Below are 25,458 nucleotides of genomic sequence, written 5' to 3' on the forward strand. Positions count from 1 at the left end.
TTTAGCTTCAACCCTAATTAAACACACCTGATCCAGCTAATCAAGGTCTTCAGGATTACTAGAAACTTCCAGGCAGGTGTTTTTGGAGCTTGTTGGAGCTAAACTCTGCAGGACAGTGGCCCTCCAGGAACTGAGTTTGACACCCCTGATCTAAGTGGTTACATGTTTGCTAAATAAAAAAATAATATCTTTTCACAATTTTTCTCCACTTCAAGGTTTTTAACATCACAGGACAATTTTGTGAAGCAGTAATTTTCCATTGTATAAGATAACTTGTTAAATCTGTTCTGGTCAGACAAAGTCTGCTCATTTTTACCACTTCATCTCATGATTCCTGCTGTTTCTCTGTCTCTTGGCCTGCCAGAGGACTTAACATGATTGGGTTTGAATGTCAGAGAAGATTCAGTGTTGACTGGCTCTAGATGCCAGATAAAAATGGATATCTTCTGATGGGAGGTCTAGTAAAGCAGCTGGAGAAATTCTGCTTAGTTGGTGAACCCACCTAAAGATGCAAGTTGCTGTTTGTTTTTGATAAAGTCATAAACAATCATTCTCTTCTTCGTATGAACTTTTGCCCTGATGCTCAGAATCCGACAAGGGATGCGAGAAAATGAGAAATGAAATAAAGGTCTTAATGAATTCTCAGAAATCTGTGGGGAACAATATACTTCCTGTTTTTTTTATATTTTTTTTTATAGGTAGTTTATATCTCTGATTTGCATTAGAATTCAGTCAGTCTTTCAGTCAGTAAAGGCACACCAGTCACACACTGAAAAATAAGGTAGGCTCCCTTTCTTTTTATATTATGAAGAGTTCAGATGCAAAAGCCTCTAAGTGCCATCTGAAATTTTCTTCTAGAATGATCATTTTTATAAAGCTTGTATATTTAAGTTAAATAATTTCACTTAAATGGCAATGCAAATTACCTATTAATTGTCATTTAAGTGAAATTACTTAACTTGAATATACAAGCTTTATAAAAATGATCATTCTAGAAGAAAATTTCAGATGGCACTTAGAGGCTTTTGCATCTGAACTCTTCATATGCATATTATCATCGATAAATCATCATAATATTTTGATCTAAAAACAAATGTCTGTGTATATAAAATTTTACGTGATGAATGAGAAAATTCCAAATATACATAAAAAGACTTATTGCATTGTATTACTTCATATATTTAATATGTTATTCTGTCAATATGTATAGTTAATTTCCATTATTATTTATTTCATATTTGACTGATCATTGCAAGATGTTTTAACTGTATGATTCATATTAGATGCATATGTAGCACAATATTATTTTTTATTTAATTTTTGTTTTGCAGATGTAAAGGTAATTTTGCTCTTATAGTATAGAGAACTAAAAACAGGTTGTATTAACCTCAATTAAAAAAAAAAAAATAATAAAAAAAAAAAAACGAGGCCCATCTGTCTTAACTTTTTTTCAGTTTGTCCTTATGTTGCTTGTGAACTAGTAAGCACATGCAAATGTCATGATTAGAGAAATGTTAGACTTGTGCATCGTTCTCTTCTGCTTGACTCTCTGAATTTCATATTGAAGCCTTTGTATTTGCTTCAAGTAATCATTGATTCAATTTGTTATTCTTTTATCAACAAATATCATTGTCCAACAACCTTGTCTTCGGATTCTACTTGCATAAATATGATCAATTAATTATACATTTTTGTTTCCATTTTTTTTATCTCCTGAGAACTATCAGGTTGATAATATATATATATATATATATATATATATATATATATATATACAGTATATACAGTATATATATATATATACATATATGAACACTATAATTGAAGCTTATCCAGTGCCCACATAAAGATTGTTGTATGCAGTAATCAGTAACATGTTTTGATCAATTGCTATGTTTTTCCTCTTCAGTCCAGTCCAGCATGGGTGTACGGGCACGAGTTCTTCTCTGCTGGCTTCTGGGTAGGATTTTAAAACATTTTTTCCATACATTATAAATAAATGATTACATTTAATTTGTGAGATTATAAATATATATATATATATATATATATATATATATATATATATATATATATATATATATATATATTAATAATTTAATTGTTCATTTAAAAAAAAAAGTTTATTAACTTTCACTTTTTTGTTAATATTTTGCAGTTCTTTGTGCTGTCGTGTTTGGTGATGTTTGGAAGGTGGAGGTAGAGTCTAAAATGGATGCTCTGGTCTCATCTTGTGTCGTGTTGCCCTGTACATTCAAATACCCTGCTCAAGAACAGCCCTCCAGTCGTATTAACGGCATGTGGCACAAAAATCCCAACAAGGAGGATTACATCTATCACAATGATCAAACAAGTGTTCTAGACAATTTCAAGGGTCGTACAAAACTGGTTGGTTCACTGGGTAAATTAAACTGCTCCTTGGAGATTGATGATGTCAAAAACCATGACAACGGCCCGTATTGTTTCAGGGTGGAATTAGAGACGTCTAAAAAAGACAAGTACTCCTTTGTGGGTAACTGTGTGACAATTAAAATGATTGGTAAGTGTGCTTTTGAGCTGTCAACCTATAATTTACAACCCCTATAGGATACAAAACAAGAAAACATACAAAAAAAAAAAAAAAAAAAATTTGGAAAAATTCCAAATTATGTTTTTGTGACAAAATAATTAGTAAATAAGCTAGTTTTTACTATGGGAAATATGTGTTCTGTCATTCAAAATATATGTACAGAGAAAGCATCAAAACCAGAGTTGCTGGCTGAGACGTCTGTAGAAGAAGGTCGACCTGCAACCTTCAGATGCTCCGTCCGTCACACCTGTCCGTCCCATCAGCCCACTCTCAGCTGGAACCACACTGGAACAACCATCATGATCTACAAGGACATTGGTCATGGAAATTGGGAAGCAGAGTCTCTCCTTACCTTCACCCCAACAAAAGAGGATGATCACTCCTCTGTCGCATGCACAGTCAAGTACCACGGGAGTGTTGAGGGTGAAATGCAAGCCACTCACCAAATCTTTGTGAAAGGTATAACAATAAGACTACTGTGTATATATTGTTATACGTGGTAATTTTTAGTAATTAAGTGATTTGTTTTTTTACCAGAACAAGCAACTCTCAACCACATTATCATACCAACCATCTCTGGTCTTGGAGCTGCTCTTTTGGTTGGACTACTGTGTTTCTTCGTTGTCAAGAGATACAAGTGAGTCTGGATCTGATTTAGGCATAAGATCATTGACTAATAATAAGAAATGTATTCCTAAAAACATTTGATATTTGTGTAAATTACTTAATTTTATGTATAATTGGTTTATTTTAACACACACACACACACACACACACACACACACACACACACACACACAAAGGAAACCGCACACCAAACAAATTCAAAGTTCAAGATACATTGAAAAGTAGAATTTTACTGAAGATCTTCATAAGTGACAAAATAAGCAGTTGTCTAATGTTTTTAAGATATAAGCACTGAAGATATTCAAAGACGAACTGAAAGTTTTGTTTTTTGCTTTGCTTTTTGTACACAGTCACTTTTTTGTTAGTGCTTTTTAGTATTCTGTTGTCACTGTCTGTGAGTCTTCAGTAAAATACTAATTTTGAATTTGTTTGGGTTTTGATTTTTCATGTTTTGTAAACTGAATCTATGCACCCAGAAAAAAATTGTCTGTACAAATTGTTGCAGGACTTTTTCTTATTCTTTTAAAACCCTGCACTTATTTGTGAGCATTTGAGAAAGCATTATGACAGTATTACTCAACTCCAGTCCTCGGGACCCACATGCCAGAATGATTTAGATGTCTCCCTGTTTAACACACCAAGAAGCTGATGAGTTGACTCATGTGTTGTAATTTGGTAGTTGGGTCCTGAAGACATTGGAGAGTTGAGAAACACTGCATTAAGACATTCTGGTATCTTTCAGTAATATAATGTTTTAAATCACTAAAATCTTTCCCAGGAAGCGCATTGCAGATCTCCAATCCAGAAACGACAATGGGTGAGTATTAACAGCAATTTTACCTCAGAACATTAATAGTGACTCAGTCTGATTTTACAAGTTTGTGGACTTTGAGTTATCTATAGTAGTGTACTCTCAAAAGCTGAAAAACTTGTGGCATATATATAGACTTCATCAAACCCTCATAAATCAGTACCACATCTGTTCGTCCCATACAACTTAATTTGCTTTTATGAGACAGCCAAACAGCTAACTTTTCCTGTCCGAAAATGAAATTGAGTATATGATAAATCTCCCTCTTATTATACTCCCTCTTACTTCATATATTTAGGTCCATAAATAAACAATTCAGATGTAAAAGCCTAACCTCTGGCACCACCCACTAAGGAGGTCAAAAAGAGGCATCAACCTATTACAATTGAGAAACAAATGAAAAACTGTCTCCTGTTGTTCACAGAAAGGACATCCCATCCCTACTAGTGGATCAAAATGTGCTCTGAATCTGTTTGTAGCTTTGATGCATGTACAACTCGCCATTGCAGGTCTCCAGACCTTTTGGGGAAGAGTCTGGTCCAAAAACCTCTGTCCATTTAGACTTCTTTACAATTTCAAGGACATGAAGATGAATCTTTATACACAATGCATAAAATACTTTTTTTCCCAACGTCTCTGAAATTCCCCAGTTGAAACATCTGAAGTGAGTGCCCAGAAAGCCATGACAAGCAGCGCATGAAAACTGCATTGAATTCTCTTTCAAGCTTGAACTGATGAATTCACACAAAGTTATGTAAAAACGCCAGTCTTGGGGAGTATCCTAGTAAACATTGCTGGTTATGTCTTACGTGAACGTACATCACAGTTCAGAAATGAAATGCATGTAACTAGTATATTCGATACTTTCAATGTTTTTTGTATCTTAAAATACAATAATTATTAGCTACATGCAAAGTGACCCTCATTTGGTTTTCAACCTTTGAGAATAAGTAAAATTCAACAATGTGAACACTGAGATCCCCATATCTCTGGGACTGAACCATATAGGCCCTTTTTAGATTAAAGATTAAAATCCCAAAAGAGAAGTTTATTAATAGCCAGTATCTTAAATGGTATTAAGATATCTTTAATACTTCTTGACTTACAGACAAGTAAGTCAAAGGAAAAATAATATGGTAGTCAGACAGGAATGTATTGATACTTTGCAGTCACGTGATATCTGGCGGGCAACAAACGCGGTTAGTGCATCCAATCGCACAACAACTATCTGGCATATCGTGTACACCTCAAAACACCAACTTTTGTATATTAAAACTGGCAACGTCCTGGCAAGATCCTTGATTAGTTTACTGGTTTTCATTGCTAGAGAATGACGTTCTTGCCCGCCAGCCAGTACAACTGACGTCACGTGCAAAGTATCAATACAATTGTTTGACAAAGGGAAACAAGATACATTTCTAGTTTTAACATTATTTGTTCTTTTCAGTCATTTCACTTTAGAAGAAATAATTATCAGCTGTATGCAAAGTGACCCATATTTGGTTTTTGACCCCTGGAAATTTAACAAATTACTCATGGAGCCACATTGAAATTCCTAGATCTCTGGAAATTAAGCATATAGGGCATTAAGCATTAATATACCAAAAGAAAAGTTTAAGAACCAAAATCTAAAAGGGTATTAAGATATATTTAATACGTCTTGAGTAACAGGTATGCAGACTTTGGTGAAAAAAACCCACAAGAAGTGCCTTTTCACATTTTTGAACTGTCGCCATTGGCATATAATGCAACAAAGATTGCTAAAGTCAACATATTTTACTAATAGACTACTAATCTCCCGGTAAAAATAAAATAATGCTCAATCTTTCTTAAGTCATTTCTACCCCCCTTCAATTTGGCTCCAAATCTCAGGTGAAAATGTTCATTTTCACAATTTCACCCCCCTCTACAAAATACTGGACTACTCCGTATTAATATTTTAGCTTTCTTTTTATTTTTCTGTTATGAAAAAATAAAGAGAGGTTAAACTGTATGTCTGATCTGACTGGGTTGGAGAGGGGAAGTACATTGTGTTTAAAGATGCTTCCTGCTGATAAAAGCACACAGATCTGTTTCCAATCTTATAATACACTTACTAATTAGAATATGTTAAAATATAACAATAATAACCCATTAGTAAACAATGTAACTGAAATTAAAAAGTCATCATAATTGTTATACTAAATATGATAATCTTAAGTTTTAAATGTTTTTTTTAGAATATGGAATCGACTATCAAGAATGTCTCGCAGGTAATTAGTATACTTTCAAATCTATTTTTAACATCTGCATTGGATAATTCATCAACCTCCATCAGTTATGAATGAACTTGATCTCAATTAAATCCTTGACTTTGTGTGTGTGCGTGTGTGTGTGTGTGTGTGTGATCACCAGGTTTCGTTCAGGTGAAGGCAGCAGTGGTCCTGGTGGCAGAGAGCAGAGGCAAGTACACAACAGCTTCTAATGTCCTCTAGTGAAAATCATCTACTGAATCTGTGATTTGATTTGGATTATAGTTATGGTGTAGAGTTGTTTTTATGAATAGAGACTGAGTTATTCAGTAGGAATTTGAGGTGTGGGGTTGGATACTATCTGTAATACATAATTTATACTATGACAATAAATAGACATTTTGACTGTATGTTCTCCTAGAGCTTTAACTACAGCCTCCAAACTCAGGTCAGACCTTCAGACTTTTCTGACTTGGGTTACTGTATCTTTTCAAACTGACCCGACTTATGGTTTTCCTAAAAATGAAGATTAAAAATCATAAAAAGCCCGTATAGACATTCACTGAGGGTGTCAAAAATGTAATACAGTTACTGGAGTATTTAAGCTTTATCTATTACGTATCAATCACTAGCAAAGCCTAGCAACTAGCTCAGAACATGCTTGCAACATGCAGATTTTTGCTAGCAATATGCTAATTCACGCCAACAACATGCTAATTCATGCTAACAACATGTTGAAACATTATCAATGTGTTAAAATCTGCTAATTCATATTAGCAAAACATGTTAATTCATGCTAACAGCATACTAATTCACACTACCAACATGTTATTTCATGCTAGCAACATGTTAAATCATGCAATCAAAATGCCAATTCATGTTAACAACATGCTAATTCAGACTACCAACATGTTAATTAATGGGAGCAACATGCTAATTCATGCTAAACATGCTAGCAACATTCTAATTCATGCTAGCAACCTGTTAAAAATGGCAGCAAAACATGCTAATTCATGCTAACAATTTGTTAAAACATGTTATATTCATGCTAACAATGTCTTTCAATGTTTTTCTTTCCACTTCACTGAATTTAAGGCTTATCAAACTTTCATACGGCTTTTTCAAGCCAACATTAAAGTTTGTTTATGTTGTACATTTCTCACAATTTCTCCCTGTATCTCAGTAGAGATCAGCACTGTCAGATAATTTGTCAAATATTCATTATGAATATTGACAAATATGTTATATGGTATGCAAGTATGGTATATGGTATGCAGTGGATTTTTTTTTTTTTTTTTTTTTGCTATTGGTAGTAAATAACAGCCCGTTCTCATCCCAAGGCGTCATATACTGACGCTTTTGACATTTCGTCTACATCGAACGCACATGGCACCCTTTAGCGTCAATATGAGACGCAGATAGATATGGGCCAGAAGGCGCCTCCTAGCGGTCTAACCCTAAACCTACCCCAGACCTAAACCTACCCATAACCGAACAAAGCTCTGTGCGTGTCATATTGACGCTAAAGGGTGCCATGTGCGTTCGATGTAGACGAAATGTCAAAAGCGTCAGTATATGACGCCCAAGGATGAGAATGCGTTGTAAATAATGGCCCTAGTTACAGTAAGGGAAAGCTCCTAAAAAACTCAGATCAGTTTTACAACAACAACAAAAAACATTAAACTCCTTACCTTGACCTTACTGAATTCATAGCAGGTAGGTATATATATATATATATATATATATATATATATATATATATATATATATATATATTCTTTGAGTATTTAATACACTTTTTACCGGAAAAAAATTACTAAATTATTTGTGTCTTATAAAAAGAGTTAGAGATCAGTCAAAGAGTCAAATTGTATATGGTGCTTATGTGTTATTTTTGGATCTGACAGAGGGGAAGTACAATGTGTTTAAAGATGTTTCCTGTTGATGAAAGGACACAGATCTGTTTCCAACATTTTACAATCTAATACTACATTATATATTAGTTAATGTGTTAATTATTGCTATTATTATTTTTCTTCTGTTTAACGCATTCAAAATAGCCTATTTAATGCAATTAATGCAGCATCCCTTTTGTTTTGTGTTTTTTTTTTTTTTTTTTTTTTGGCCATGCTTTTGGTAGCGTTACAGTATATGATCACACTCTCATTCATTCAAGTGCTTTTAAACTATTCAAGCATAATAAGATGCAAAAGATAACTCAATTCAGTACTGGTCTGTGATGCAGCTCTCTGTAAACAACATACATGCTTCTCAGTGCACCAGTACAGATTTTAATTCTCTTTTGTGTAGTATTGCTCCTGAACCGACTAAAACACGCAAAATTATGTCAAAATGCCCATTTTTTTTAAATGACTGTAAAGAGTTGGGAGAAAATCGGATGTAAAGAGTTGGGAGAAAATCGGATGTCAGATTCGCTTCATGTCTTAAAGTGACAGCAGCCTAATAAACAAGCTGAAGTCTGTCATCAGTCCAACAAACAAAAAAAGGGAAAATCACACACTGCTCTTGACTGAATAATATTTTTAGCTTTAATAATGATTAATCTGTATTTAATTTATACAGTAAAGACTGCAGTGCTATTTTACATATGATCAGTTGGTAACACTTTACAATAAGGTTCATTAGTTAACATTAGTTAACTACCTTAGTTAACATGAACTAAGTATGAACAATACTTCTACAGCATTTATTCATCTTTTTAATTTAATTATCTAATACTAAGTTAAGATTAATTTCAACATTTAATACATTATTAAAAAAGATTGTATTTGTTAACAATAGTTAATGCATTGTGAACATGAACAAACAATGAACAGCTGGATTTTAATTAACTAACATTAACAAAGATTAATAAATACTGTAACAAATGTATTGCTCATTGTTAGTTCATGTTAGTTATACATTAACTAATGAACCTTATTGTAAAATGATACCTATTAGTTTATATTCAATTTGTGTGTAGTTCCTACCTGATAATGTTGTTTTAATAATATACACCATTAATTGCTTTTAACTTTGACTTGTTTGTAATTTTGAGAAGTATTAGCACTTCAATTTTGTCTATTCATGTCTAGAATTAATCAATTATTCTTGCAAATGTCACTGTATTATGAACACAGTATTAATGTTTGTAACTTTTTGGTGTCATTTTCCATTTATAGAGCAGAAAAGATTGTTTTATCATTAAATTGCACAAATTCAAGCAGTCAGAAGCTGTAAGTGTTATCTTTAGTTATTGAAAAAGTCCCCTAGCTGCTGTTTTTTTTTTTTTTTTTTAAACATTTATATTCAACACTGTTTTTGAGGAAGAATCGTCAGCATGTTCATCAGCCACTAACACAATGTTCATTTTTAAATTGAGAAGTTTCACTACCGTTTTGCAGCTTGTATCAGTTAATGTCTACACGGTCTTTCTGTGCAGTTGTGGGTGGCATGTCAAGCATTAATCTAAATGAAGATACGACAAGATACAATTTTCTCATTTGCATTTTTCTGTTCCTCTTTTAGGAGGTCTATTTGGAGTAGATTTTCAAGGTATCCACACACACTGCCTCTTTAGCCTCATCATCTTGCTTGCAAAGAATATAGGCTTCTATTTGAGCCTAGTTTCTATTTTTCTAGAAAAATAAAAAGTTTTTAATGAACAAATTGAATTAATGTTATGCCATCAAAACACATATTATGGTAGGCTACGAGTTATGTTAATTAAATAAGTGAGGAAACCATCTAAAACATGGATAAGAGCTATGAAGGCCAGCATTTTCACACCTGAAAAAAATTGACTTAAACATGGAAATATATGTTCTGCTGATCTAATATCTGTTTTTACATTTTAAAGGAGAGGCCAAGGGCGTCAAATTGACAGGGATTTTGACAACAGGTAAGTATCTGCATGTTTAGTAGGATTTTCTTTTTGAATTATATCATCATTAAGGGTTTTTTTTTTTTATATAAATTTTAATTTAACATAGTGTATCATTAAATGGTGATAGCAATGCCAAAGTCATGAGTTAATTTTTCAGGGAATGCATGAACTGATAATTCCCCTGTGTTGTGGACAGTTACTTCAATATAGGCTATCTAAGTATTTTTGTCATGAGCAACTTTTAGTGTCAATTTGCTATCTTTTACTTAAGTGTGACGGATGTTTTTGAATCTTAACAGGGCAAACAATGTATGTACAGTGTCAGGAAACAAGCCTTTCGACAAACCTCGTATGCCATCACCAAAGAGGTACAGAGCATTTGAACTAAATATCAGTCTCTGAATAGATTCATAACATAACATAAACATAGTTGCTTAAATCAATTGTCAATAATTGGTTTGATTAATGCTTTAATCATTTATTATTTATTTATTTTAAAAAAATTCTTTTTTACATGATTCACCGCAGTAAGGCCAAATGCTACTCTGTGAGTATATAATTTATTCTTATGTGAACATATATTAACTGCTAAGTGTTTGATTTCTTGTCCTGTAGATCATATATTTTATCTCATAACTTTTGATTCATAGCATGTGCGTATCATGTGTTATTGCCTGTCTAATCTGACTTCTATATCTCTGTTTTTAAAATCTTTCATTTCAAGGGTGATGATTTTGATGATGATTACACCAACACGGCAGACCTCAACTTGTATGGAAATATCTGATGAAAATGCCATGCCAAATGAACACAGTAGACTTCAACATCTTCTGTCAGAGATCATGAGAGCAGGCAATCCTGTTACATATTAATAAAAAAAACTGTGTTGCATTTTAAGCCTGGCCTAACTGCCTAAACATGTTTGCATATAGGACCATATTACTGTATTTACATATTTTGTTATGATGCTTATACCGCTTCTACACCAGACACATCACGCCACAACAGCTGTCAACACTGGACACGATAAAGCAACCATTGCAAATACATTTGTCTTTCCTATGAGGAGTATTGCAAGTGCTTTGAGTATGTCATAAATAGAACATAACTAATTATAATGAGTTCGATTGTCTTTTGTCGCATCATTGCGCCACTTACATCTGGTGTAGACACGGTGTTACTCTCTTATAAGAAAAAAGTTCAATATAGGGTTCTGTCAGGCACTTCATACCTTTTAGAGGTTCCCAATGTAGGATAATTTATGGACTTAGTTTTAATTAATACAAAAATAATAATTAAGGCACTTGTAAATATACTTTATCACCATTGAAATAACCCATTAAACATTTTAGATGTTAACTTACTTAGAACTTTTTTGCCATTATGAGTTCTGTTATACATAAACCCATTGAACTTTTTTTTTAAGAGTGTACATTGTAAAGGTATAAAAAACATTATTAATGTACATAAGTCATATAGTACTAATATACTGTTTAATGTGTGAGACACAGTGAAACATTTAGTTGAACTGTAGCTGAAAGTTAATACTGTATTTGTGTTTATTTTTCATTTTTGAGATATAATTTGCAGACCCCATGTAACTTGACCCCCATTGACACTGTTTTAGTAACAAGCTGTTTTTTGTTGACTAAAAATACTCAAATGTAAATAGCATCTTGATGTTTACTTTGTACCATATAGTTTATTAAAGGTTTAATAATGTGCACTGCAATTCATTCACTGTTACAATTTTCATCTGTATTTCTGTATGTCATTCCTACTCTGTTTGGGCAGGTGGTTTTAGAAAATAATTGCCAGCATCAAGAATGTCATATACTATCTTAAATTCTGGATGTTTCTGGTTCAAATGATTTAAAATCACAATTAAAATGATTTACAAAAACAGGCCCTAACTCACAAATAAACCACCCATATCTCATTTCATGTTGGGGCTAATGTACAGTCAAACCAACATTTATTTAGACACCTTCAACATTTCTCACATTATCACAATTTATTCCCTATAGAAATTGAAATGGTAATAAAATATAACAAGAATTTAAGAGTTGATATTTCACTGGTTTTGGCCATCCTTCTGGTCAACCAATAACCAAGCAATGCTTAATTTTGTTCAGTCTGTGGTGTAAAAAGGTCACTTTAACAATTAAAAAAAAAAAAAAAAAACCCTAAGGCAAAACATGGCCAGGTCAAAGTGTCTGAATAATGTTTGGTCCCAAATTTTTATAAATTTTACTGGTAGTCCACTGTATGAAGAATTTCCGGGTATAATATGTCACAGTTGACTTTATATAGCTATCCTCACTTACATAAATTAACTAAAGTGTCCTGCACCCACTAGTAAGAAATAAAAAAAAAATATATATATATCTGGTGTCTGTTTAATTTTTGGTTTGACTGTTGGTGCAATACCATGTCCTGTACCATACTGAGGCTAATTCAGAGGCTAAATGGAACAAACCCATGTAGGCTCCATATACCTCAAAAACCCATTTCATGCCCACATTGGCCCCACCATGAAATGTTGGCTGGAATGTGCGTGCACAACTGGTTCAAGAGTAGACCAGTTGTGCACGCACATTCCAGCCAACATTTCATGGTGGGGCCAATGCGGTTTGGCATTGGACATTTTTTACATTTATTAAAGCTTCCCTTACCACAAGTATTGCTGGATTCCCTTTTTTGCATTTTTTCCACCTACAGTTGGTAAAGAAAGATCCTAGGTCCAGATCCTACCATGCTAACTAGGCTACTCTTGAACCAGAACAAATTATTTTTTATCTAATACACCAGAGCATAAAGCAACATCACAGACAGACATTAAAACTTGGGGTTTTGGTGATTTCAGGATATACTTTTAGGACACTTTTTTTTCTTTATTTGTATCTAAAGGTTATGTCAAGTTTATCAAGAAAATACTGCTTCAAAACAAGACGCCAAATGTGTTACCTCGGTAACTTGAAGTAACTAGAGCTTGAAAAAATGTATTGTATCAAGATGTATTGTAGGGTGTAGACTACAGTAGTCTCTGTTGGCTAAGACTGCCCATAATTTGTTATAATTTGTTTGTAAAGACTGTGTGCACAACTGCAAGAAACAGCCTCATTTGGAAGAAAATGTAAAAAAATATCCCTCTATATGTTCTTCTCTAAACCAGCACGTTATAATAACAGACTTCACGCCTCCTCAGAATCATTCTCAGAAAACGAACAGCGCTTTTGTATTTCTCTTAGTCTCTCACATTTAGTCTCTTAGTCTTTTCTCTTAGTCTCTACTGCATTAAGTAGGTAAGAATGGAAATCAAAGTATACTAAATATTGTATATTGTAATAAATGTAACAAGAATTAAGGTTTCATAATTTCCATTTAGCCCATATTATTCTGGGTGGTCAATACTCCACTGATTTCTGTTGTTAATCTATTGGACAGAATATGTTCTTGCCTTTATTTATTTTTGTGTACAACAAAAAGTTGTTTGTTTTTACTTAAGGGCAAACCCATGAACATGATGGGACCTCTGCTGCATAAACTGCTTTTACAAGGTATGTAATCTGTTTCCTTCTCTTCGTTTAGTTAGTGACGTCTGTCTTGAGCATTTAAAAATACAGCAATTTGTGCTGTATTTAGTGTGTAAATATTGTTTTCATATTGGATGAGTTGCAATTGAACAATGTTAAATATTGCAGTGTAATGTACAGGTACAGGCCATCATGCACACAAATACAGTTGGAAATATGCAAGGTTGTTTCCGAATTCCCGAAGTATATGTCAATTTAAATCTTTGTAAACCCAGCCAATCTGCACAATGAAAGCGTCCACTTAATTTGTTTTACATATATGTACCTGTACACACATAAACCACAAATAATTCCATGTGTAAACAATAATTCATGCATTAAATACAGCAGAAACTCCTGCAAAAATCAACATATTTTAAACACTCCCCAAACATCTCTAATTACACTTGACAGCAATTAGATGCTGCCTGGCATTTTTTGTATACAAATTGAAAACAATGTCAAGCAAAAAGCAAAACAAGCATTTTGAAATGTGTGTATTTTATATAATCAGGGGAAAGGGTTTGTGTGGATGATTTTTGCCTTACCTGTGGGCCCCGTGATATCATGCACAATTCACCCCAACGGGCGCTGTCTAGTCATGGGGTGATTTTTTTATTCATTTATTCTTTACTATCTGACATATGGTATCCAGTCCTCACAAATTAGTGGAAAAGTCATTGAAATGTTTTGGTCAGAAAGTGTGGGAATGTTCTTTACAAGTTTATATTCATTAGTTTTATTAATTACACAAAATGTGTCAATAGATAAACTGGTTCCTTGTGTATTAGCATTAATTAGTTGACATCATTTTAAAAGTAATATACATATAACCTAAATATACAATCCCATTTTGAGAGTCTTTATGCATTAACACCAATATTTTTGAAAAATTACTTTTTCTTCCATTCAGCTATTAACCCTCAGGGGTCTGAGATCACGCCGGCGTGATCTGCTCGATTTTTTTCCTTATGAGTTGATTGAGACCCGAAATTCTCTTTTGACTTTGATTTTACAAAACAAGTTTCATACATCAATCGATTCTGTTAAATGTGTATTATTTTTGTGTATACTCACAATAAAAACAAAGTGTTGTGCTTTTTGCCAAATAAAGAAAAATAAACACGAAGCAAGTTCTGCCTTCTCTCTGTCCGTGTAGTCCATTCTGAAACGCGTCCGAAAATGAACTGTAGCTTAGCGAATACTCAGTCAAACAGGCATTCAGACACACAGGCATGAAGCTTGAATTCTCTTCTTTTTAATGAAGTAATTTATATAAAAAACAAATATTCTCATCTTGTGAAATCTGTATTAAAAGAGAGCGATTCCAGTCGACCTCATTAGAGCTAATTCAAATGTAATGTGACTCCGCCCACGGAGAGCGCGTGCTATTCAAACGCAAATGGCTGAGGTAATCCACGCAATCCAACCCAGTCTCTTACTACTGCGTATCTATACCACGAGTTTTCATTTTCATTTGGCGTAGTATTTACACGCCAAAGTCACATTTCGCGTTCATATGGTACGCAAAACCCTCCCGTTAAACTTCTATTGACGGAAAATGCGTATGCATTGCACGCAGTCACATTTTGCGTTCATATGGTACGCAAAACCCTCCCGTTAAACTTCTATTGATGGAAAATGCGTATGCATGGTCTGTCATTGTCTCAATGTCTCTGTCATTCTATCAATAGAACAGGAAGCATAGTTCTGTAGTTCATTGAAATGTGCAGACATGCTTAGGGTTAGGGTTAGGATCTCGGTAAAGGAGTAATTTCTCACAACATAGAGTCACTTTATAGTTAGCTTAATCTATAACTAACGTAATAATAACACCAAAACATACTTTGTAACATGAAGCGCCGTTTTATATGTGTTAAACGATTGTCCAATCACAGCGAGTTCTGCGATAAAGTCACAGCCAATAACAACCCAGCTGAACAGACGCGTCACACTTACATGCCCATTTATGGTAAATGATGACAGATCTCTTCTGGTTCCGCCTGCAGGGATATGTATTCTTTCTAATTAAATTATAAAACTCATATTTAAAAACAAAATACTCCGTTGTGTGGTTACCATCCAAAAACGAGTTCAAATTATCTATGCTACAAATTTGCCTTTTTGATTAGACTGATGCATACATTTGAAAGAGAAACTTTTTTCTAAGCAATGTCCTACAGCAGGGTAGTTTTGCAGTATTTTAATTAAAGAAAATTACATGTTCTAAAGTGCTTCTAACATTTACAGTGTATGCATAGTATATTACAGGTATATCAACTATATTCAAATAAATGTAACAAAAGCACAAATGAATGGACACAATTTTGAAAGCATATTCCAATATTTAATGTCAAACTGTTTAAAGACAAATGTAGCGCCAAAACTACAGCACAAAAGTATAAAAATCAGTTAATTATAAATATCCAGATACAGGGGCAATCTATTATAGTGACACATACATTAACGTTAAAAAAATTGCTATGATGAAGTTATGTATTTACAAACCAAGAGATGAGATTCAACTTTGTCATGTGAAAATACATTTGTTTCTTTGCTTTAAAGAAAAAACAGGCAAAAATATAAGCACAACATTTTACATTCTCAACTTTCATTCTATATCCTTGTGATTATTGGTCACTTTTATTGTAACTATGCAATGAATATGTCCAAAACATAACAAATAGCAATAATAGCAAAACACCTGATGAGCACTGACCCTTTTTTTATAAAGGCATTAGGCAGAAATCAAGTACAGTTTATGAAGCTGAAAGAGAAAACAAAATGCTTTAACAATATGGAAAAAGATAAATCACTATTTTCAATATTGGTTCTGCATATATCAAAGAGATCACGAGGAGGAGTGGGACTCCACATGAAGACTTTCAGAAACTGAGACAGAGCAAAGGGCGCACCTCGCTGGACACATCCTACGCATGCCCAAACAACAACACCCAAACACAGTGATGAAGAGGACACCACCAGGAGGATGCAGGAGACAGGGAAGACCAAGGAAGACACGGAGACAGATGTTTCACGAAGACCTGAAGAATGTCAGTGTTCCATGGGAAGATGTGAAGAACTTAGCCACGGATCGAATACGTTGGAGGACACTTGTTGCCCAATGTGCCCAGCACAGCACTTGATGATGACGTTGTGAGTTTATCCATAAGTGTGGGATATTTTTCTGTAAAGAGTGTTGCATAATTAAATGTTAAAAGCATTTTTATGTTATAAGTTCACTGATATGTGGGCATTTCTATGAATAAAAGTATGTCTTTAATAGCAAGCAATAATCGTATGAAAATGATTTACATGCAAACGGGTAGGGCAGTGTAACTGATCTGATTATGACAAAATAATTGAGTATCTGATGTCATGTGACATGATAATGTCAGATAAGCTTTTCCCCTCTTGCAAACAGAGGTAGGTTATGAGGTGTGGAGAGACATCATGTATCACAGGAACATAAACAGACGGGACCAATTTGTAATAATTGTAATAAATACAATGCAATTAATATCAACTTTCTGACAGTGTGTGGGACATCCGACTACTTTCCAAGAAGGGGCTCAACTGATTTACAAATATCGCGATAATTGCGTACAGGAATTGAGGCAGTAGCCAATGACAGCACTAGGAGTAAAAGCTGCAGGATTATGTAGGAGTTTACAAATATGTACGAGTATCGTACGAATTTGACAACTTGTTAAATCTTTTGAGTTATTAAGACCTTCAGACTATGTTATACTGATTGGGCTATGGGTTTTGTGAGAAAAGGTTTAAGAAACAACAAATGCTTGATAAATTATTTGATTTAGGGTTAAAAACAATACATACATTGCAAATATTTACCTATGCAGCTTTCCGTCTCCTCCGTTTACTTGTCCTCAAACAATATGGGGCTGACTGGGTCCGAAGGGCCCTTTTGGTCTTTTCATCTGAAAAAAAAAAGAAAAGAAAATATCATTATGTATAATTAATAATATATAGGATTATTTAAAGGACAAAGTACTGCCTTACAAATATTGGATGTTACATTATAAAGCATTAAAAGCATGGCAAGTGTTGTGGTTAATATGCATTTACAACAAATATCACTTTAAAACTACCAATTCTGGGGAATAGCATGGTAAGTTTTGTGATTACTGTCCTTTTACCACACCTATCACAGTAAAATTAGGGTTACTGTGGTAAAAGCATGGTAAGTGTTGTGGTTACTGTCCTTTTACCACACCTATCACAGTAAAATTAGGGTTACTGTGGTAAAAGCATGGTAAGTGTTGTGTTACTGTCCTTTTACCACACCTATCACAGTACAATTAGGGTTACTGTGGTAAAAGCATGGTAAGTTTTGTGGTTACTGTCCTTTTACCACACCTATCACAGTAAAATTAGGGTTACTGTAGTAAAAGCATGGTAAGTATTGTGGTTACTGTACATTTACAATACGTATCACATTAAAACTACCAATAGTGTGGTAAACGCATGGTCAGTTTTGTGATTACTGTATTTTTACTACACTTATCACAGTAAAACTAATGTTAATGTGGTAAAAGCATGGTAAGTGTTGTTCTTCTACTACAAATACAACAGCACGTCACGTGACAGACGGTGTTTAATCACCCTGTTTAGAATTAGAAAGCAATGAAACGCAAAGCCTCCGTGGCGATGACAGATATAATGCAGTGACTGAATGTGAGCTAATCTTATTAATATCGACAAACAGAAAAGACATTATATCACACATTATTAGGACAGCGTATTTATTACTACTTACCAACATCTGGCACACGTGAACTGATGCCAAATATCGCGATGTGCTCGGAACGAGACTTCTTCAGCGCGATTTCCTACTGATAAAATATGATTTTTAAAATATCAATAAACAGCAAAGCAATCCAGCTTCCCTGGCAATAAGATCGAAAAAATAACATTAAAAAAATACATAAACCATGGTCCATGATAAGATAAAATCTCGTGAATTAATGTTGATTAAACAGGTTCTCTGCTGCAGCTCGATAGGCAGAAAGAATGCTTCCCATTTAAAATACATTAGAGATTATAAGTTATGTTTCTGTACAAAAAAAAATACAAAAAAAATAAAAAAATAAAAAAATAAAATAATAACACGTATTTCTGCATGCACCTTCGGCATCTGCACGAGATGGAATCGTGAATCTTCGTACGATTAAAGGGCGGGACGATGACGTTAACTATAATACATTTCTGCGTGCAATGCATACGCATTTTCCATCAATAGAAGTTTAACGGGAGGGTTTTGCGTACCATATGAACGCAAAATGTGACTGCGTGCAATGCATACGCATTTTCCGTCAATAGAAGTTTAACGGGAGGGTTTTGCGTACCATATGAACGCGAAATGTGACTTTGGCGTGTAAATACTACGCCAAATGAAAATGAAAACTCGTGGTATAGATACGCAGTAGTAAGAGACTGGGTTGCGCAATCCTGTGAACGCCCCTATCAAGCACAAGAAAACCAAAACACCAGTTTAGTCAGAACATTACTTGTTTACAACGCAGCGCTGTGAGGAATAATGACGAATACGAGGAATACGAGCTGAGGAATAATAGTAAGTTTTTCCTTCTCGGGTTTCTGTTTATGAATGAATGAAGGCATAGGCCCTGTTTACCACAGCTGGCAAAAAACAATATTACGTGACAGTTGACTTTCAAACATTCACAGATACCTCAAAACAGAAAGTACAAATCCTTTCTTTAAAACGAATTTCGTTTTGTATCAATTGTATCTTAATTTTAATAATTTTTTCATTAACAAATTTCCTGGATTTAAAGTAAATATAGGCTAGCAATCACAACATAAGGTGCTTGAACTGGAGATCATCAACCAGACCGTAGCCTACTCGCCTCACATGTCTAAAAAATGTGAAATATATTTACATTTACAGCTGGTTCTAAACAAAACCATCCAAAACAAAAAAACTATGTAGCCTAATAAATGCGCGTTTCTCCGGTGCGTTCACTAGCCTACTGCGAAGATCGCGAGTCAATAGCCTATCGTATTTTTTATTTTTATTTTTTTTATTTATTGCTAGCCTGGGTTTCCCCATACTGCCTTGAGCAGCGCGATTTTATTCACGCTGCAAGGTAGTCTGGATACCATGGACTAATTTTTCCCCTGAAATAGGGAACCAATCACAGAACGGGGAGGGAGCAGGAAGACGATGACGAAGTATATGCGACACACCGAAGCAGTTTGTTGAGTTTGTTTATCTATGGATCCAACATGACAGACGTATATGCATATTTTTAGGAACACATCTACAAAAATATGCCTGTATTTCAAGTTGATAAAATAATTTAAAATCCACATCAGTTTATTTGTGCCGACGCGCCACGCCCTCCCAGGATCTATAACGTTACCAAGGCTACTTCCACTTTTAAAAATGCATCACAACCGCGCGCGCGCGTTCTGCTTGCAGTCGTCAAGATGGATGCTGAGGAGTTGAAGAAAAGAATACGCTGATTTCACGCAGCCGTTATTTTGAAATCGAAAGCGATCTCCGGTGGGAAGAAAACCGGAAGTGTCGCCTTTAATCACAGGAGAGTCGTGAATGCGATGGCGTATTGTTGTGTTTAATGATGTTGTGTCAATTCTAAAACTGTACATACATTTCTTTTATACTTTAGACTATATACAGTGAAATTCATTTATAAATAAAATATTTTTTTTATATAATTCAGAAAGTAAAAAAAGAAGCAGGAATGAACTATATACATATCCTATATTGGATATTAACATCCAATAGTGTAAATCGCGGCAGCAGCTTCAGGTTGGTAGTCCAAAGGCATTGTTGTTTATCGATACTTCCGGGGTTTTTCCCACCGGAGCCTCACTTTCGATTTCAAAATGGCGGCTGCGTGAATCGACAATACGTCATCAAAAATCAAGTCTAGTGTGTGGGAGAAATTTGGAGTTATCTGAAGAAAATATTGTGAAAGGCTTTGCTGCAAACATTTTCGTGTTGGATAGCCGCAAATGTGGAACTTCATCCCTGAGGAAGCACGCAGATAACTGGTAACAAAGCAGCTCTATCGAACGGTATTTTTCATATTTAACACTGTTAAGTATGTGTGGTGTGCAGGGTGTGTTTGAACCCAAAATTGTCAGATGTAGGCTAGACGAAATTGTGTGGCATATAGTGGTGTAGCCGCGTCTGTTCGATTTGTGTGGTAACGTTAGCCATGTTCTTCATGTATCGGCCTTTTGACAGCTTCGGCTGAAGTTGTCCTTAATGGTCGTGTAATAACTTCTGTATGACCTGGCAATAAAAATGTTTGTAAGTGTGTCTATAATGTGATAGTCTAAACTGATTTTATTTCGGGTGCGGGTCGGGTGTCGGTTCTATTTTAAGCGGGTCGGTGCAGATTTTTATTAGTGCTGCTGTTGGAAAACGGGTCGGGTGCGGATTTACAAAATCGGACCCGTGCAGGACTCTCTGGTGTACACAAAAATCTGACCCATCGTCGTCTTCTTCGTTGAATATCTGTCGCTCTACATACGTCATCTGGTATAATTTGAAATGATTGGCTATGAGCTGCGTACAGGCGCATTTGATAGACATTCGTAGCGCCCAATAAACGGCTCTGGGCATTCGTAAACCACGCCTCAAATACGAGAAAATGTACATGTGGTTTCCAGACCACGTCTCAAAGAGAAAAAGTGGTCTGACGTTAGCCAGGCTAATTTATTGCACAAGTCATACATAAATTCATTCATTCATTCATTCATTAATTCATTCATTCATTCATTATTACATGCATGAACGAATAAAAGAATAGAAAAAAAGGAACATGGAGAAGAAAATCTTATGATACCTGTCGCTTATTTGTGCACATCAGAAAAAATAAATAAAAAACAGCTACTTTATAAATGGATCAACCCCAATCCTCACCCCAAACACCAAATATTTTCAGTAATACCTATCTTTACACTTAATTATCATCATTTTAAGCGTGTGTAAGCGTATTTCATGAAAACAACGTTACAGTCAGGTGAAATATGAAAGACAACATTTTGTTTAGTAGATTTGGGTACAGTTTTTACTGTAGAATATACTGCCTCGTCAAATAAGCTTTTGTTTAGCAATTTCTATATATAAAATAGCCTACTATTTTTGTCAAAAATAAAGTCATCAACTAAGATGTTAGCTGTTCCAATGTTGGCTATATTCAAAGTAATGAATACAGATAAAATGTAGGCCTATAATCTTTTTTTTACAAAGAAAGAGTACACTTGAAATATTGTTGAAATTGTAATTATTGTTGTAATTGTAACCTTTTTAATAAAATAGCAAAACATATTTACAAGATAGATGTAAGCAAAATCTTAAATGGTCCTTGCATTGTGGCTCAGTCAGTTGTCACACCTGAGTGAATGGCTCATCATTATGCAGAGTGGGTGGTAATTCAGGTGAAAACCACTCCTCGTTCACGCCCCCCTCGCATATTGGCTTTCCAAGCAAAACCTGTTTTACATCAATTTAAATCAATGTATGGTTTTATGTGAACGATAAAGCAAGACTATTTTCACATAATTTTGAAGAAAAAACTATAGGCGATGATATCCTTTAGTCAAAAGTCTTATTGCCACATATTTAGTATGTGTTTTGTGGCCTTATTTCTGCAACTTTCATTTTTATTTTTTCCAATAAGGGACTGTTCGTTATTTATTTAAGGGGCCACCGGAGGAGTTTTGAGATCTGTTGTCAAAAAAGACATGACCCTCCCTTCGCCAGCAATAATTTTTTCTATGACCCTCCAAAATGATTGTGAAAAAAGGCATGACCCTCCCCGATAATTTATTGTTCTGTACTGGTTTGCGCTTGGCAAAGATGTTCAGATAGCCATTGTTTGTTTGTTTTTTAAACCATAAACTCTTGCTTTCTCATCTGGCTGTAACGATAGACCAAACCTACGATTCGGTTCGTATCACGATTTTTTATTTTAGATTTGAAAAAAAATCATGTTTTCGGTGCTGATGCGGTGTGACTCGTTCAACATGTGGGTGGCGCTGCCAATAAAGCATCTAAAAGCTGTCACAAAGAACCGGCAAAAGTAATGATTATTAATATGTCATATATTGCTAGATATTAATATGTCATATATTGCTAGACATTTTAATTGTTTTTAATAAACAAGTGTTTTCTGTGTCGACTGCAAAGATGAAGTTGACGATGCGTCGCGATCTTCTCAGAACGCGCCAGAGAGATTTCATAAGGAGAAAGCAGTCTGTTTTCCTTCGTTTTGAATTGTTCTGCATGTTTAAAAGTAGACATTTCTAGCTTTCTATATATTTCTCAGGTCTATGAGGCAAGTAGCATACCTTACGCTGAGTTTCGGTTCATTTATGAGACAAGAGTCCAGTTCACTCGCCCGCGCCTCCGTGTCATGATTATCTATTTTCTACTATATTTAGACTACTTCTTATTTATTAAATCCAGATAAAACATTGATTAAAATTAAGATAAAATTAATAAAAAAACGAAATTCACTTTAAAGAAAGGCTTTGTACTTTCTGTTTGAGGTCTCTGTGCAATTTTTAAAGTCGCTTCAGAGCAGTCATGTCCGTGCGTAATGGAGAACTGATCACGTCCGTTTTTACATAAATGCAAACACGAAAAATAAAATAAAAATAATATAAAATTTAATTTTCTGTGGAGGCCGATCTTTATTCATCCGGTGGGTATATATATCCTGGTTTGCACAGTGTAATTTATAGAATTACTAAAAAATATTTTGCCACCTAAAAGTTAAAGATTTTTTTGTGTCACGTCACATGTGTATTTCCCTCATATTAAATATAAAACGCATGTGTAGACTGATATTTTTCTAATGTCTTGACTCCTTTCAGACGTTTCAAATAAATGCATTTTCTGAGAATTTTTATTTTAAGTTTTGACTGCAAATGTCACGTCCATTCACTGGAATCGCCCAATTTTAACGAATTTATCCTCAACTAGTTTTTGTGGTGTAGGTCTATGTATTTTATGTTAACTTAAATAATAGCCTACTAATAGTGATTTAAAGATGTGGTAGCGCTGCGAAGATCGCGAGTCGTCAACTTCTTCTGTCTAGCCGACACTGACATAAAAAATAACTGTTTTATTAGTAAACAATTAAAATGTCTCCTGCTATATTGAACATATTTGCCTGTTCCTTACAAAACACTGACAGTGGGGTTTTTGACCGGTTTTTTTTTTTTTTTTTTTTGAGCAGCTGCGGACAAATTATTTCGACACACACACACACACACACACACAATATTAAACAGGATTTTTTTGTTGCTTTTTTAATACAATAAAAAATTCATTTAATTTATTGTTTAATAAAATTATAAGCCTATTATTTTTAGTTTATTAACAGCAACAACAGCTGTAAAGATGAAGTTGACGATCGCCATCTCCGTAGTAGTGAACACGCCTATAGAGAGAAATGCACATCATTACATAACCAGAGAGTAGCCTATTTCTTTTCGTTTTAAATGGTTAAAAAGACATTTCAAGCTTTCTTAAGATATATTTCATGTAGGCTATGTGAGGCATATGCTGAGTTTCGTTAAGTTAGGATGAGATGCGCTCCTGTTTACGAGCAGTGCAAGTGACCACGCGGGCGCCTCTATGATTGTGTTGTCTGCTATATTTGGTATTTGGCAATTGGTTGATAAAAAAAAAAATATTAAAATTAAGATACAATTTATACAAAACGAAATTCACTTAAAAAAATCGTTTTCTGCAAAACAAAACTTAATTAAGTGGTCAAAATCATGTCTGACCCGCTCCATGTCTCTCGATATTGCATATACTCGTGTGTGCGGTTCACTTTTCATAATCAACATAGATGAAAAAATAACATTATTATATTTTAACAAAAATGAAACTAAATGAGCGTATTTAACCCTCTGGGCTTCTTCGCCCGAAAACGGGCGAAAACTTGAACGTTTCGAATTGTTTAATTTTTTTGCTTCATCGGATGGGGGTGAAACTTGGTGACTTTTGTTTTATTACCTATATGAACACACAAAAAAAATCAAGGAGATGATTCTGATATGTTAAAGGGTCGTAAAAAAAAAAGTCACACTTAGCTTCCTCCCGCCCGAAAACGGGCGACATAGGAAATGAATGGGAAATACGAAAAAATAGGAAAACTCAAGAGAAACTTTTGGTGGTACAAGCTACAGATCAGCCACTGTGCTTAAAAAAAGTGTACAGCAATGAAGGGGTGACACTCTAGAACATCAAGAGTGCAAATAAGACACCCTCCCCCCCCACACACACACACCTACACACACAAACACACACACACAGAGAGAGAAATGAACTGGTAAGACTGAAACAGCACATTTTGCCCCAAACTATATAAAAATGATATAATCATAATAACTCCAAAACTATAGCAAGGAGAGTCAAAAGGTAGGTATCGTTTGAAAGAACTCTTTTTAAATTTTTTGAAAATATAAATTACATTACATTTGGACATTGTCCTGCCAAGAAACAGCGGATAAAAGACAATATATATATCTAATTTTTATTATGATTTTGCATATCTTTCTTATTTGTCATGGAATAACTCAGGAAGGAAATAAGGTAGGAGGAACATTCTTTTTTAGTGAAGTACCCCTACATGTTAGCTGCATCTGGATAAAAAAATAATAATTTTTGGACAAAGGAATCAAAAGTTACAGCATTTGGAAAAGAGATAGCCTTTTTGTACAGT

At 34.3% G+C, this 25,458-nt stretch overlaps 2 protein-coding genes across 3 annotated transcripts in view; both read left to right on the forward strand.

Moving 5' to 3' along the window:
• LOC307167355 (sialic acid-binding Ig-like lectin 14) overlaps positions 1-25,458 on the forward strand; it is a 340,868-nt gene that overhangs the window by 84,137 nt on the left and 231,273 nt on the right. Inside the window, exon 8 of the transcript XR_013822760.1 lies at positions 1,915-2,016. The gene's annotated coding sequence lies outside the window, so the exon portion shown is untranslated. The remainder of the gene's footprint in view (positions 1-1,914; positions 2,017-25,458) is intronic.
• Positions 722-12,290, forward strand: LOC307167345 (myeloid cell surface antigen CD33-like). 2 transcript variants are annotated; one of them, XM_079886377.1, is made up of 14 exons: positions 722-781; positions 1,910-1,960; positions 2,159-2,539; positions 2,732-3,028; positions 3,107-3,206; positions 3,975-4,013; positions 6,227-6,259; positions 6,402-6,449; positions 6,660-6,686; positions 9,767-9,793; positions 10,098-10,139; positions 10,424-10,492; positions 10,653-10,671; positions 10,849-12,290. In XM_079886377.1, exons 2-14 carry the CDS (start codon positions 1,921-1,923, stop codon positions 10,909-10,911), a joined length of 1,185 nt encoding a protein of 394 aa, XP_079742503.1. In that variant the 5' UTR covers positions 722-781; positions 1,910-1,920; the 3' UTR covers positions 10,912-12,290. The 2 variants fall into 2 exon arrangements, with proteins under 2 accessions (XP_079742503.1, XP_079742504.1); XM_079886378.1 differs by lacking the exon at positions 6,660-6,686.

Source organism: Squalius cephalus (assembly GCF_949319135.1).
Source record: "Squalius cephalus genome assembly, chromosome: 11".
NCBI lineage: Eukaryota > Metazoa > Chordata > Actinopteri > Cypriniformes > Leuciscidae > Squalius > Squalius cephalus.

Coding starts and splice junctions, on each gene's coding strand:
- LOC307167345 (XM_079886377.1), top strand. CDS start 1,921: ATGGGTGTACGGGCACGAGTTCTTCTCTGCTGGCTTCTGG. Junction 3,029..3,106: donor TCACCAAATCTTTGTGAAAG/GTATAACAATAA, acceptor TTTTTTTACCAG/AACAAGCAACTCTCAACCAC. Junction 6,687..9,766: donor ACTACAGCCTCCAAACTCAG/GTCAGACCTTCA, acceptor TTCCTCTTTTAG/GAGGTCTATTTGGAGTAGAT.